General features: G+C 38.7%; 1 protein-coding gene across 2 annotated transcripts in view; it reads right to left on the bottom strand.

Annotated features, from left to right (window-relative positions):
* Positions 1-4155: 4155 nt before the first annotated feature.
* The window catches only part of CARS1 (cysteinyl-tRNA synthetase 1), a 33980-nt gene continuing 21534 nt past the window's right edge, over positions 4156-16601 (bottom strand). For both annotated transcript variants that reach the window (XM_053981160.1, XM_053981161.1), the window contains 6 exons: positions 13905-13986; positions 9967-10047; positions 9433-9500; positions 8062-8121; positions 6742-6825; positions 4156-5633 (listed from right to left, as the gene is read on the bottom strand). In XM_053981160.1, coding sequence (XP_053837135.1) covers positions 5499-5633; positions 6742-6825; positions 8062-8121; positions 9433-9500; positions 9967-10047; positions 13905-13986 — 510 coding nt within the window. In that variant the 3' untranslated portion in view covers positions 4156-5498. The remainder of the gene's footprint in view (positions 5634-6741; positions 6826-8061; positions 8122-9432; positions 9501-9966; positions 10048-13904; positions 13987-16601) is intronic.

Genomic DNA, 16601 nt, shown 5'->3' with positions numbered 1-16601 from the left:
GGCGGTGCGGCGCTCAGCCAATCAGAGCGCGCTGGCGGGATGCGCGCGGGGCCGCGGGCGCGCGCGAGGCGAGCGCGTGATGCGGAGTGGGGCGGGGCCGAAGGGGACGGCGCGTACCCGCGCCCTTAAAGTGACAACAGCACCCGTGCCTCCTTGGCTCCTCCAGCAAAGTTCTCGTCAGGAATCTGCAGGAACCTCCTGGGCTGCGTGTGCTGGGCCGTGCTGTCCCTGCAACAAACATCGGGGTGCTTGGAGCCCCGCAGGAGAACCGGGGCCTGCGACCCTGAGGCTGTGGGCCTGTCCCAAACACCCACAACGGCGTCACCGTATCGGCTCTTAATTCTCATCAGAAACCCTCGGCTCATTCTTCTGTCCCTGGGTACAATTAGAGCAACTCCACCACCTCGCCTCTCTGACCTGTCCTTAGAAGTGCACAGCCATGACAACATTCCAGTTGGGTGGCCTGTCCCACCATGTCAGCAATGACCTGAGATCCCTGCACGTCTCATTCCCTGCCATTTGTCATTAAGATCATCCATGCTGGGAGAGGATCCATGCAGTTGCTGAGGCACTGTGCCTGGCCTGAGAAACATGGTGCTGTTGTTCTGGTTATTTAGTAACATGGTGCTGCTGCTTTACAGCTCCTCCGCAGCAAAGGAAGTCGTGGCAGTGCCCATCTGTGGCTCTGACACAATTCCCTGTTCCAGCAAGCCAGGAAAACCCCAGTATCAGCCCACATTCTGTGTACATGGCAGTCTGAATTTTGGTGTGAGGAACCAGGCAATTTCAGCACCTGAAGCCACTTCCAGAGTTTTAGTCATCTTTCACTTAGATGTTTTTGAGAAAAAACCTCTAACCCTTATCTCCTGTCAGGGAGTTCCCTTGTTCTAAGAATTTTTCTCAAGGTCTGCAGCTTGGATTTCTGTAACAACTAGTGTTTGAAAGCAATGAAACCAATATTTTATAAACTAACAACTAGTCAATATATTAATGTTGGGTTAAATAATTTACAGTAGGAATTTAAGTTACAGGAATAGCCAAGGAATCTTTAATTCAATACCAATACTGTAATTAAAAATAAGATAATTTTGAAAGAACTGCAGGAATGTTATAGCCACTTGCACAAGCAAGCAGATTTGGTGGGCCAGAGGACATGTTCAGTGGAATGTTCCCCTTCTTTACTTTGCTTCCAGCTCCCTTTCCCTGTTTCTCCAAACCAATCCTTTTTTTAACATCAGCAGGTTAACAGGCTCCTCATATTTCCATTAATCCTTAATTTTGGGACAACCTTATTCATGGTAGTGGCTTTTTAAGCATGCACCTGTATGCATTCATGGTAGTAACTATGCTTGATTCTCAGTGTTCCAAAGAAGAGCATCATGAACCTAGAGAAGGGCTTATCTGAAGGTATTCCTACTCCACACTTCTGTGCTTGCTGCTGGCTCACAGCCGTCAAGTATTCTTTTAAGATTTTTCTGTCAATCCCCATTTTGTTAAAAGCCACTCAGATGCTGAGTACAAACTTCAAGCTTTGTCTCCTACGAAGATGCAAAGGTGTGAGATCTAGCTGCACCTTTCTGTGCTTGTATATCAAGGTAAACACACATTTCAACTAACTTACACCTCTGGATTTTTAGTGCCCATCTCCAAAGGCATTAAATCTCCCATGGTCAATGAGGGATTTTTGCTGAATGCTGTCTAACCTCTTGTAGCACAGTGCTAGACTCCATGCCTGTGGATAAAGCACCATCTGTGGAGTCATCTTGCTGTCAGGTGCTGCTACCCTGCAGAGAGCTGCAAACAGATATCTGCTGAATCACCCTGGCTTGATTTAAGCACCCAGCCTCACATGCAAGAGCTTGGAGAACCAAGGAGGGAGGGGATTGTGCCAGATATGCCAGACAGATGCACTTGATGCTGGAGAGCAAGCTTAGGCTGAGATGTGTAACTGGCATTAAAACTGTCTGTGACTTCTGCCCTTGGGTGGGTATTAATGGAAACTGCTCTCACTGGGTGAGATGCTAGACATTCACAGCCTCATCTGAGATAGAAGATTTCCTCTGTCAATGACTTTTCCTGCAGGGGAGGAAGAAGTTTGATCATTGCTAAGCAGAGTCTTGGCACTAAATAGCTGGTGTGCTTCTTAATTAATGTGTTCTGTCTCAAGGCATGTTAAGTACTATGCATGTAGTACATATAGAAATTGCCTTGTGAAATCAGAGTGGAGTAAAATTCCTTCCCATATTTGTGTGGTAGAAGTTCTTTGATTAAAGAGGTAGCTAAATTTGGTCCAACAACTACCACCAGCAAGAATGCTTAAACTTATCTTCGACTTCTTTCTATGCACTGTATGTGGCACTGAATTGCTTATTTGCACACTTAAAATGTACTGGTGCCTTTGTGCAAGAGGAGACAGCAAATAAAAATGTTAGGACAAACAGGTCAAAGAGAGTGTCATAAATGTAATCAGCACTCATCAGTTGAAAGTCTTTGAAAAGATTGGTGGCATCAAGTTCACACTGAACAATTCACAGATTTTTCTACCAGTATCTGAGCAAACTGAGTGATGGGAGGAATTTGTTCTCTTGAGTGAAGCAGTATTCACATTTGACACTAATGGAAATTTTCACATCAGAAAGGCTGAAAGGCACACTCTGAGCAAGAGACGAACAAAATTTGCTGCTGCCAAGTTTGGGCTTCAGCCAAGGGTGCAATTTAAAACAGAAACACCACTCTTTTATCTTCCCTTGCCAGCTCTGAATAAATTCTTTGATAGGTGGGAAAAGAAAAGCTCCATATTGTCTGAGCAAGATGAGGTCTCTTCCAGAAAATTAAAATATTTTAAAATTCTAAGATTTTGCTAGGAGGATCTTCATAATTTTTCATAATTTTAATAATGCTTAGAAAATTATGTTTCAGACTGGCTTCCCTGAGATTGTGTATGCATATATGACCATAAAAAAAAAAAAAAAAAAGGACACACAACCCCCCCCCCCCCAAAAAAAAAAAAAAATTAAAATACTGTGTAGTCTATCCTCTTCCTTTTTCTGGCTGAGTGAGACAGATGGCTAAAACACTGCAGACCATTGCTGTTGCATTCCCTTCTCCTGCTTGCCAGGTCTCTCTCACAAAGCAGATGCAGTGGAATTAATTTAAGTGCCACCTTGAGGGATTGCCAGGGAATAGGTGTTGTCTATACAATTCAGTAATCCCACAGATTCAGGTGGCACACCCACACTGAAAAAGTCATCTTAAGCAGTGTGCATCCAAAGCTGGCTGCAGCATTCTTTGTTTGCTACCAAGTTTTCCTTCAGCAGGATTTTATGCATACTGAATTTAAAAAAATATACTGAGGGAGGGAGGAAGCAGTGTGTGCATGTGGGAAGCATACAGAAAGACCAGAAAATAACCTTTGGAAAATGTGAGTCTGAAATGCTCCCAAGATCCCTGCAAGAAGAGTTGTCCCAGAAACAAAATTAAGCATTTAGGAAAGAAAATGACATTTAAAAAAACCCCATTCTTTTACACTGATATAATAATGGAATTGGATTAGGTTCTACTAAAAACATAGCAGGAAGAGGAAAACAAAATGTAGGGCCAAAGCCAGGATTTTATCTTGGATATGTCATAAACTAGAGCCCAGGACAGCCATGGATCAACAGCATTTTCTCCACAGTTAAATACTAACTCACTTTAAGTGCTAACTCAGATGACCAAAAACAATTTCTGTATTCAAATTCCTGGCATTATTTGACATTAATTTGCAACTTCAGAAGCAGCATAGGCATGTCCCATCCTTTCAAAGATGTCCTGAGTACACATGCATTTTCAGGGAGCATGCTGGGAAGAAAATGATGAGCTGATAAAGCCAAAGGGAGTTGGGATCTAAAATGAACCTTTCCTCTTCCCATAGCAAAGGATGGAGAAGTTGCCTGAATGGCCATGGCTGTCTGCTTAAAGTATCATTGTGCATTTTAAACATGCATTTATAGAATTAATTAGAAATTAGCAGAATAAGCAAATATTGAATGCAAAATTAATTAAATCAGTAATAGCAAGCTAAAGGAAAAGCTCTGTAAACCACATTTCAAAAAGATGGTTGTGGAATAAAGATAAGCTCAATATTCTCCCCACTACACAAGGTTCATATACAAGTATTTTACAACAGATTTTATTTTCTGCACACAAGATGCATCTGCTTTACTGACTTTAACATGATATATGTTTTCAAATAAGGCAAATACAGACAAATTAGGAAAAAAACCCTACTAGACCTTTCTGTTACTCCAAATAATGTATTCATTCCTCAGAAGGAGGAATAGAAATATAAAAATATCAAGGAAAAGCAAAGATGTTTTAAGTCTTAATTAAGGAAAGGAACACAGCCTGATCATTGTAGCACAAACCTAGAAGTTGAGAAAACAGAGGTGTCACAGGATGACTTTCTGCAAGTCACCTTGAGAATACTGAATGAATATAGTTCTGCAAATCAGATACTTGGCTGTTCTGTGCAGCTGCGAAGCAGGTGAGATATTGTTTAGGATTTCATGAACTTTAGCTCATTTAGTAGCTTCTGCCAGTGAAATGCATTGTTAGGCCACAAAGAACTCTCCCTGCAGAGAGTTAAATCATCATGTTAAAAACATCAGTCTTGAATACAGGGCAATGTCTAGCTGTATTCCCTAACTGCAAATCAATCCACAAACTGTGTATCAGTAGCAAACCCTCTTAATTCCCCATGGCTCTGAACTGGTAATTAGGTACTGAGTACTTTGGGTAATCAGGTACTTTGGCAGGGCTCCTGTTTCCTTGAAAGGAGAGCTCCAAGAACACACCACCTCTGCCATCAGCCCTTCATGTCTTTTCCACCTGTTTGTTCAATGCAGGTCATTTGCCTTGTACTTACCCACTTGACTGCAATTGCAGGTTGATGATCTCTTCCCTTTTTCAACAAAGGGACTGTTAACTTCTACTATGCAAAGTGTTCTGGGTATACTTATGAGAGTTTTTAATAACAGCAGCTAGAACAAGTATCATAATGGAACTACCCACTTTTTCTACTTATGTAAAGATACTAAAGTCATCTGGAAAATGTTGTTCTTACTGTGGGGCAAATTACTCAGCTCCCATTTAGCAATAAATTTTTCTGACTGTAACATTGGGTGTTAGATAGAGATCAGTATGCAGAACAAATTAACCAAAGCCTGAACAGCTAGAATGAACAAGAATCCTTATGTGGATTTGCTGACTGAGCAGCACCTCCACAAACAGAACTGGCAACCACATTTGCTATAATTGAGAAGAAACTTCTTACATGTTGACTTTTTTTTTAATGATGGATTTTTATTACATTTCCAGATGACATTACTAACCCACATAAACAGGAATTTTACTTTGCACATAATAGAAACTGTAAACAGAAATTTGAACATCAGTATATGCTCACTTCTTCAATGGGAACCCAGCACTAGCCTTCTAAATAAAAAGTCCTGTTGTTTTCAATTTGCACTTCCATTCTGAACCATTTGTAGATACTCTTTGTGTAACTTTTCTTGGGTTTCATGAAGTTTCTTTAGCTTCTTAATTTGTCCTTTGCTAAGTTCTTTGCCTTCTGCGTCATGGGTGGGAAATCCCTGAAACATATTTTTAAAAAAAGAGTATTTAAGATAAGTTCTTGGACTACTTTTGTTCTTCATGGAATCATGTTTTAGTAAGATAGGGAGATAATGTCATAATGACAGGCTGTCAGGAAGGGGTGTATCTTGACTAATTTTAGTCACCTAGAAGTTTGACAGCTAACTTTGACTATTTCTGAATGTTCCCTTCCTAGCAAAACAAGAGGCATAAGAGTGTATTTATCTTCTGTCCTGAACCACATAAGGAAAGCTTAGACCACTAACTTCTAGATGGTTTTAGTTAAGAGAATAACGACTAATTCCTGAACAGATGGTTAAAATAATCTTTTAATCACACTAGGAGATTGAATTCAAGGCTTAAAGCAAAAGCAGTAAGATACTTATATTCTTGATGGAGAAAGTAGGATCAGCATTTTTATGGACATTCTCCTTGGCTTGCAGGGATATTTTCCAGTATTTATCCTCTCCATTCTGACTTGTCCCCAGGACTTGAATTTGTGTAAGTGAAGGGGAGAAGCAGAAGCAGGATCAATGACCCAAACCAAGTAGAAGTGAAGAAACAGTACTTTATGTTTTCCAAGTAACCCTTTTATCCCCAAGGGGAGCAATCAAGAGCAAAGTTATGCATACAGCCCCTTCAGAGAGCCTTTGCCAGGAGAGAGCAAAACAGTGGGCACAAGGGAACAGGAATCACAGGACCTCTCAAAAAACATCAGTTCTGGAAGAGTTGGGGGGTTTGTACTTGCAAATGAATGCCCTGCCTTGCACCAGAGTAATAACTCTGTGCATGAACATCATACACACTCCTACCCACAATATATATTTTGTGTTGCAGTAAGGGGAGCCAAAGGAAATGTACAATGAATGTACAAAGGAACGTAGAAGGAAAATACCCTTGAAATGATGGCTAACAGAGACCTTGCTCCCCAGTGCACAATAAAATTCATATATCACCTTTTTCTTTTCTCCTTCCCTCCTTCCCTCCTCTTGCTACATTAATAGCACTGCCCTGGAGGCTTGGAACAAGATTGCTATAAACATATACAAATAAGTATGTACAACTGGGGGAGGAAAACCCCTCCCTATATGAAGAGAAGTCTCTTACATTTTCATCAAACATGGAATATTTGTCGAGTTCCAATTTAAACATTTCATGTGGTGGAATCTTCATTTTTTCCAGTTTTGCTGCCTGTAATATAAAACATACATTAACATCCCAGTTAATTGCTGACAACCTGTCACATATGTAAAAGGATAAGTAGATTATAATTTCAAAATCAAGGAGTATTCAATTCATAATTGTTAATTTTGTGAAAAGAAACTTGAAATGAGGAACAACTCAGTAGGTCTTAGCTGTGCTTGTCTGGAGGAAAAACTGTTTTAAACCTGTAGAGAACCACTTTATAAAACAGATGCATTGCAGAAACTCAAAATAATTTGCTTATATACTCCAAAAACTACATCTGATTCTTGCTAACTTGGTTCTTTAGGCAACACAAAGTGAATAGCTGCTATCATAAAGACTATTCAGCAATTAACTCACTGGAAAGGGAACCACCTTTTTCAAGATTCTTGCTGGCAAGCAAAGGTTTCTATGCAGGTTACAGAAGAATCAGATGCAGTAATTGCACTGAGAACAAACTGAACTCTCCCTTATCTGTAAACAAGCACATCTCAGAATCTTTTCCATGTAATTTTTGCTCTATGCAAGGGAATCACCTTTTCGAAAAAATGAAGAAAGATACTTGGAGTTTGTGGATAATAAACGCTATTTATCTTGTTTTATCTCTGTATGTGGTGCTCTCTAAAAGTTTTTTTCCTCTTCTAACACAGGAATGTATTTCCTGTACTGTTAAAGTCATCAGCATAGCAAACAATATTTTTTCTTATGAACTCATCTCTTCTGTCTACTCCCCGTCCGAAACCCAAAACCTTTGAGCTATCTGAATTCCAATCACAGAGGTAAAACATTTCTCTGCTCAATCATAAGGAACAGGGGATTTCTTACAGAGAAAAAGAAAAAAAAAAAGGAGAAAAAGAAACTCTCTCACATATACCTATGATATTAGAAAGGGAATCAAATAATAAATTACACAAGCAAAACATTCTCTAACAGTAAGAAGCATGTAAGATACTACTTTGTCAGTTAGGTAATACTGTTTATAGACTGAAAGTAAGTGCTACATGTTCTTCTGTAATAAGTTTTTGGAGGCTTTAGGTGTGTTTTCAAAAATAGCTTCTCTATGAGAATTGCAAGTCCAAGCCTGAACTGCAAGCCAAAGGTGTTCTGAGCAGGAAATTTTAAACAAAAAAAAAAAAAAAAAAAAAAAAAAGGAGACCTGGTTGAGACTGGGCAGAGAGCCTGTGTTCTTTCCTGCACGTGACTACTGCTGCCTACACTTTCCTTCAAAATGAAGTTACTTACTTCCTGCTGTTGTTTTTTCCTGGCTGCTTCTTCTTTCTTCCTTTTTTTCTCTTCTTCTATCTGTGAGAGGCAGTGTTAGTGAGTAAAAACAACTATTCCATTTGGTTGTTTTCTACAAACCTGAGCCAGCTCCCCTGGATATCTAATTACACACAGAACGGGCAGCATGACCTGCAGCAAACCCACCATGCCTTATAATTAGGATTGTCTGATACTTCCCACTGTATGACTTTGATTTAATTTGCTTTTAATCACAGTTATACCAGTTTTAACTGTTCAGAATGCATTTTGCATGCAAAATGGATACCTATAAAAGAATACCTAAAATAAATTATCCTATCATTTTAGTGGGAAAACTGTTTTGCAAATGACTTTTAAAAAAGACTGTATTTCAATGATATTTTAAGCTCTTGCTTCAAACTGTGAAGATATCACAGTTCCTTAAGAAGCAGTTTTATCACTTGATGTTCCTAGGGAAACAACTATCCAAATTTAGCCAACTTGCTAAAAATCCCATGTTGCACTTGCCCAGAAGAGACCTGTCAGTTCTGCAAGGGTTCTGCCAGTACTGAACATGATGCTGTTTCCAGGGAAAAGGGACTCTGGCTGCAGATCCTACCCAGCAGCTATAAACAAACTGCCTCCAAATGTCACTCTGATGAAATCTGGAATTGACTAAAATGACTTCTTACTTCTCCCTTTTCTAAAAAACATCAACATGGAAGGAGAAATGTTGGAAAGCCTCTAAATGATTTCTAGTCATGAAAGAATTTTATTATTTGGTAAAATTGAAGATGGACATAGGAAGTGCCAAAAGCAGGGTATCTATACAGGCCTTGTGCATGTGAAGCATGCCAAATTCATGCATGTCAAATTCACAAGCTTTATACAGTAACATGAATTCTTGCCCGCACATCCTGAATATCTCACCAATCCATACTATATTAATTAAGATTTAGCCAATACATTTTTTCCCACATATCAGATGAATATAGACTAGTTCTATGGAAAATGTTGACTTCATTTGTACAAACAAAAGAAGTCTGAATTAGCTTCTCATTGGAATTGTTCTTCTGCAGAGATAAGACTGAATGCAATACTGATCAACCCCTTAGTTATATGAAGACCTTAAAAGGCAATAAAATAAAAAATCTTTGAGGTATTCACTAGGTCCCTTACAAAGTTTTCAAGAAGCTGTTTTGAAGAATTATTTTTTTTCCAACACACTTAAACTTTTTCTATCAATTCTCTTATATCATCTTCCTTGTTGCTAGTCTGCTATGATTTTTCTTATGAATTATGAAAGAAATGTAAAAATATCCATAGCTTACACATTAAATTTTAAAAATACAGGACGCTTAAAATAATTACCTTTTTCTTTTCTTCTCTTTCTTTCAATAATGTTTCCTTATCCACTAATTTAACCACAGTTGGAAGTCCTAAAGAAGCAAAAAGAGATGGATTAATTTCTTGATTCGTCAAAGATAAATGTATTCACCCTGTGAAAATTGTTTTCTTTTTGCATGCTGAATGCAAATACAACTCAGTGGCTACTCAAAAGTGAATAAGAAATTAGGTGCTATACAAAAAGGTGAAAAATATTGCCATGTATGGTTTTTTATTCTGTACATGTATTCCAATATACAGTTCTATAATATATAGTCATATATATATATACACACACCATTATATATGATACATATGATGTGCCATTATATAGTACATATGAAATACATACACATATATATATTTATATATGGTGCACATATGATATGCTATTGCTCTGCAATACTTGAGTTTACTAAATGATTCTAATTAGTTTTGACAGTTTGTTTTCCTACTTCTTAGGAAAGCAGCAGGATGATAAAAACAGCTCCTACAAAGTTTCAAGAGATAACTGGGTACCTTCATGATCTTCAAATCGAACTCCAAGTTCAGGCAGGATGTCATCCCGAAGAGCATCACTCAACTGCAGCACTTCAGTTACTACAGAGCATGAAAAATACTTTTAGTGAAGTAAAATTTGGCCAAAGTATAGTTTTATCCAGCTACATAGTTACTTATGTGCAATTAAGAGATTGCCACTCTCACACAGAGAGAGAAAGGTCTTTTCTTTTGAAGTGATAACTAAGTCCTGCCTTATTTCAGCCACACAGAGAAGCAGCATGTTTCTTTGCAGGGACTTGAAAATCATTATTTTCTTCCAAGATACCCTCACTGTTCCTGAAGGGGAACAGAAAGAAAATCCAAGGCAATTCAGAAATGATGCAACAATTCTGCCAGTGTATGGTGGAAGAGTATATGACTCAGGAAGATCCTAATGGTTGCTATAGGATGTGCAATAAGAAAGGTTAAAAACCTAAATTTAGAAAATCACAAATTAACATATCCTATGCTAAATCTAACAGTGCTCTTTGAAGGACTATGATTTTGTTAATTTCATAACTACACATACATTTGTCAGAGGAACTGTAATCCAAACATCCTCTTTTTATTTCAAGCAATCTATTTACAGCAGAACAGAGAATTTTGGTTTGGCTTTCTGCATGGTGATCACCATTAGACATCATGGCTAATATTTTTTTTCCCTTGCAAACTTACTAAAGAGCCTTTGATGACAGCAAATAGTTAAGATTTAGCTGAAGTATATGCGATCAGCTTTTAAGGGGAAACAAATCTTCATACAGGATGATTTTTGGATGAGAAATTGTATCAGTAGAGAAGCAGCAGAAGAGTTAAGAGGGACTAAATTAATCAAAGAGAGCCGGTATGTTGCAGTTGTGAATTCCGTGGCATTTTTTATAGGTAGTCTGATATTTGGGAGGAACACTTATCAAGTATAACAAGACAGATACTTGGCTTAGATGTGCTTATAATGAACAAGTGTTCTCCCTTTCAGCAATTCTTGGTTAAACCTAAGGAGTACTTAGGGTCTCAAAGTTATTATTTCAGTGGAAGCTTCCATCCAGATAGTTTGCTAAACACTGCACACTCTGGTGGATACAAGTGCCATCCCTGAGCCTTCATCTCTTCCACAATCCTCAGAGAGCTGCAAGTGAACAGCACTGACTATCCTAAAACCATAAGAAGGAACACCCTGTTTCAGTGCAGGGCTGTGTTCTGTGGCTCTCTTTGCACAGGAAACCACTGCAGTGCACAGAACCTCTTCTGTCTGCCGTAAACAGAGTCATTGTTTCTCCTGATCCACAGCAATTACACACAGTGAACCACAGTCGTGTTTGATGCAACTCTAAATCAGCCATTAAAATAAACCAGGGATAAGATTCCCTCACTGGCTGTTGATACTAAAAGGTGCTGGCTCCATCAAGACTGTATCAGAAACACCTACTGCTTATTCACCAAAACAGCATCTGCACAGTTATAGATGTTCACTTATCTAAAATCATGAATAACTGAAAGCTGAAGAAGAAGAAATCCAGCAAGGAGAAACATAATGACACATACTATTTATGAGAGGACACATCCTCTGATCAATCCTGTCATGCAGAGGAGTCAGCACCACTCTTCTTAAGGCTGAGATGTGCCTGTTCTTTGCATGTGGCACCTCCAGAGCAAATATGTTCAGGATTGGATAGGGGATTGTTTGTGGGCTGTCTCAGGACATAAGGAGGCTCTCACTGAGGACAGTGACCAGGAGATCAGTGAGACAATGCCTTAACACCAGTGCCCATCAACACCCCAACAGATGAACACTCCTTGGGCTTGTGACTATTCCCCAGACCTCTTCACATTTTCTGTGAATTTCAAGCCAAAGAGTATCAGATGTGAAACAGATGTTGAGATGCTGTGAATCAGCACACTGTGATGGGAAGGAAAAAGAGGACCTTGAAAAGCATCTAGAGAATGCTGGATTGTAAATACTGGCATCAAAAGACAAGAGCAGGCAATGCTACAATGAGAGTTTGTCCCAGTTCTGGTCCACTCCTAACATATTTGGAAGAGGGCAGAAGGTGCAGAAGGCACTGTGAGAATTATTAAGTCCACATTTGAATGCTACCCATTCTGGATGATGGTAACATTTTTGTAGAGTACATGTATTCTGATTATTACTAAAAACCATAGCTTTAAAAATGGCTATTCTGTGAAATATTTTGTAGATACATTTTGAAAGGGGATGTGTGTGGATGGAGACATTTGTAATACTCTGCAGGTTTTGCAGAGCCACGTGCTTTTTATTTAACATCTGAGAATACTTAAAGCAATGCTGATTGTTTTAAATAGTATTTAACACAACCCTGCCAGCAAGAGGCTATGACGGGGAAACTCCCTTTGCCTAAAGCCATGCAGAGGCAATATTCCCAGCCACTAATCAGAACAACTTTTTACAGTAATTTAATGCTTCCTGCAAGCAAGAATTTAATGGGTAAAGGGAAAGAAATCTGTAGTATGTCAGTGCAGGTCCTGCCAACCACCACTCAGCTTCCATATATCAAATACTTTAAAAGAAAGGTGCCTCCCTGGTCAAATTGCAGAGTGCTCCATACCCCAACCAAGCAGCCACTAGATCCAGTTTGATTCTCACTGTCCAGTGTATTTCAGGCAAAAAATCACTGCATTCCAAGTAGGAAATTCAAGTGCCAGTAAGCACTTGAGCCAAGTGTGTTCTAAAAATGATCCCTGTGATATTTAAACCTTACCATTGCTAAAAGCAATTATCAATTTAGCTCAACCATCATAAAGCAAGGGGGAAAAAAAGCTTCATATAAACAAGTATGTTAAATACCAAAAGACTAAAGCTCACGTTTTTGGCTGAGGATATACATACAAACCTCTTGAATTAATTCAAGTTACAGAAAATATTTACTATTGGAACTTATTACTAAGCCTATTTCTCAGCATCAATTAGGCCTATAAGATTTTGACAATACTAGCAGAGTAGTCACAGTAGCAAATACAGTTTTGTGCTTTTAATGTAAACTTATCAGCTTTAGAAGAAGTCCAAACAGTAGCAGAATAGGAGTCCAGAGTCTTTTCCAGCTGAATAGGTTACCAGACACCACAAGTAATTTTATGTTTCTGTGTAATATATGGGTTACTTGTATGTTTTATGCATTAAAAAAATGCCCTGTTTTACCTTCAAGTACAAATCCCAAAGTTTTAAGAAAACAAGAATCAAACACATGTTGAAGACATGCAAAATTCCACAGGGAACAGCAGAAAATAGCAAGAGCTCCTACATTAGGAAATATCAGTAAAATCAAAGAAAGCTTAATGGAACAGCTTTTTTAACACTCTGTAGTTCTGCTGCCAACACACACAGCATGATCAAAGCTTTTAAAAGGATTAAAAAATACACCTGAAACTTCTAGCTAACTCCCAGACGAATTCTCCAAAGAGAGCACTCAATTACCATCAGGGGAGCTACAATTCCAACTATGCTAACAAATAATAGTGAACATCTTGGGCTATTTAAATGCAGACACTATTATTGTGTAGCAATCTGCACTTTTAAGAAAATGCAAGCGCCCCAGGGAAGAGATCACGGGTACTTTCATACCTAGAAAGCAGGGAGCACCCTAACGTAGAAAAACAGCAGCTACACCTCATCATTCCAGAACTTTTAGATTCTTTAGGAAATGAAAATTAGTTTAGCAGCTTAAAAAGATTCCCAAAGAGACAGGCAGCAGAGATGGAAAAATTCAAAGCAGCTCTGATTTAAAGATGCCTTACTTTTATTATCTAAACAAGGAGAGACTATCAGCTGCTTCGCACCCACACCTCCATCCTCTCCCCCAGTTTGGTTCCTATGACCCCCAAGACTCATGTGCAGGAAGAAGTACAGGAAAGGACAGAAAAGTCTCATGTACTGAGTGAACTCTCACCTTTCTTCTCTCTGGCGATTTGTCGCACTCCTTCTCTGAACTCAGAAAGAACTTGGAGGTATGGCATCACTGTAGATTCAATCTGCAGGATCATTATTTCCACAGTTAGCTAATCATCATTTAGATATAAAACGTCCCTACCCACTTCATATTTATGTACTGTTGGATGGAATTTGACCCTCAGGGCAGATCTGTATCAATAAAAATTGTCATTGCCCTACTGAAGTCAAAGGATAGATGAAAATTTGCATTAGCTGTCAATTTTCCTTTTGTGCAGATAAAATCAGCTTGTCAAGTTCAGCCTCTCCCCATTCCTTTTTCACCTCCTTTCAGTTAGATCCATCACTTCCACATGGTTATGCCACAATCCATCTAATTATAATGCAGTGCAGGTATAAAAACAGCACTCAGATGAATTTGCTCCTTCATATACTGTGTTGTCTTAGGCCCAGCTGTTTATCAGATAATAAATAATACCACCTCAAACAGATATTAGGACTAATTTTCATTAGAACCCAGATCTGTTCCTGAGATTTTAACTTATGCTAGTTGTACAGACAGTGCAATTCTCTATATTCCTCATAGAATTCCCTCTCCCACAAAAAGTGGGGGAAGATTACTGCTGAATTATTTCAGGTGTAAGTAAATGCTAGGTATGAAATCTCAGAGAAAAGGTCCTGTGAGTCTGGTCTCAATGGCAGTGAATAGCAGCAGCAAGCAGTTAGTGAACAGCAACAAAAACAACTACAGCTCAGCTACAAAAACAACTACAGATCAGTGTCTGCCAACACTTCTCTGGAATCCCAAGAGAAAAAGCCAGGCCCTTGGGGGAAAGCCTAAATTAAAAGTTTAATTACTTTGGAGGGTGGGGGGAGATAAAAAAATGGCAAACTTTTGTCTCCTCTATAATTTCCACACGTCTTTCCTGTCTGTTTAATCTCCATGACAAATTTCTGTGCAATTAAGGGACAAGATAGTCTGCTGTGCTGTAAAAGTGCCCCCAGGAAAAGAACCCAGGAGTTCTGTTAAAACTTTTCATAAATGTGAACACTGCAACCAGCTTCATAATCAGATCCAGCGCTGACAAGTTTGGCCCAAGGAACAGACTGGAAAGTGAGGAACAGTCACATCTCCACTCCCCCACTGCACTGGAAATACCTCTTCATGGAAATAAAATTGTATGGGGAAAGCAGGCACTGTCACTAATTTATCAGACAATTCAAGATGAAAGATTTTTATTTCCACAACAACTAACTTGAGAGAAATGCTGAATTCACCTGGAAAATGATATTATGGAACTGAGGTTTTTTGACTTCAAATCTCTTATATCCACTTTTCAAGTAAATTACTGACCCGTGGTAATTAAGCTAGTTTTTCTTTCAGCGCTTTTGAACTGGATTATGCCCTTTTTGGAGATATTCACTCTATTGGTTCTTTCATCTCTAATTTTAAAAAGGAAACAACTGGCCTGACCCACAGCCTTCTGTAATTAATGAGAAGTTTTTGAACCTTGGAAGTTCACCTCTTTAATTTGTCCTAAGAAAAATAAGTATTTGGATGCAGGATTGAAAGACAGTATAATATTTAATGAACCAGCCAAAACATTTTTGATATTTCACATTTTTATATTATAATGCTTAACACCAGTAATAACCTGGGTGATAAAAACAAAAGCTTCTTGAGTGTAAGAGATGTTAGCACAAGATTCTTCAGACAACGGTGCTAACAGTGTTGCAAAATGTGGAATGTGTAAAACTTTCTTCAGAAAGGATGTTCTTTAATATTTGTTTTTTGTATCCTTTCAAGCCTGATCAACAAGAAAGGACATGTAATCCCTGAAACAGACAGCAGCTAACAAGCAAGCTCTAAGTGATGCCCAGGTGTTAGAAAAACAAACTACTTCTTGGTAGAATTGCCTTGTTAAGGTTTAGGGCTGGACACACTACAATATTCTCAGACCTTAGGGGAGGTTAACAAAACTTGGGCAGAAGGATGGACCACTGATAGTGGACACAAAGAATGCCACAAAGAATTTACAGGCCACAAGGACACTTGGCAGAACTCCCAAGATAAGGAAGAAACTCATAAAGCCAACTCAGCAACTGTGCTGAATCAGCTCCCACTGGGTAAAAGGTAATTTCAAACACCAACTCAGGGACAAACAACCCCAGGAACCCGCTGACTCAAAAGAACAGAAGGACTGAGCATGCAGACTAATTAGCATGGGAAGCAAGAAAATTATTAACCAAGAGAACAAAGAATACAAATTAATATGAGAATTACATAACTTGCAGCCAATGAACACTAGCTGCTTTATTTGCTAAAATGCAAAAATAGTAAAAAGTTTTGATAGTTGGTGTGCTTGATTTGTGGAATATCACCGAGCACCTAGGCTTGCACAATTTTGAAACAAACAATCAACGTTGCTCTTGAGAGTGTAATTACTGGCTTGTTGCACTTGGGTAACAAATCCAATTTTTGTGGACATGTGTTAGCACAGGATTTTTTTTTTCCTGCACAAGATTCTTCTCACTCTACTACCCTTGGCAGTGCTATTTTAAAGGAGTGAAATGACTTAGCTTCAAGCTATCACCAATCCTTCCATAAAGCATATCTATTGGAAACAGTGCCTGAAGTTGTAAATACAAATTTAATTTTCATTTTCCCTAAAAAGGTAAGTGTTAAAGTTCTACCTTT

This window comes from Vidua macroura, chromosome 6 (assembly GCF_024509145.1).
Source record: "Vidua macroura isolate BioBank_ID:100142 chromosome 6, ASM2450914v1, whole genome shotgun sequence".
In the NCBI taxonomy this organism is placed as follows: Eukaryota; Metazoa; Chordata; class Aves; order Passeriformes; family Viduidae; genus Vidua; species Vidua macroura.
Note: the sequence above shows the minus strand (reverse complement) of the source record. Positions and strands in the feature narration are given on the sequence as shown.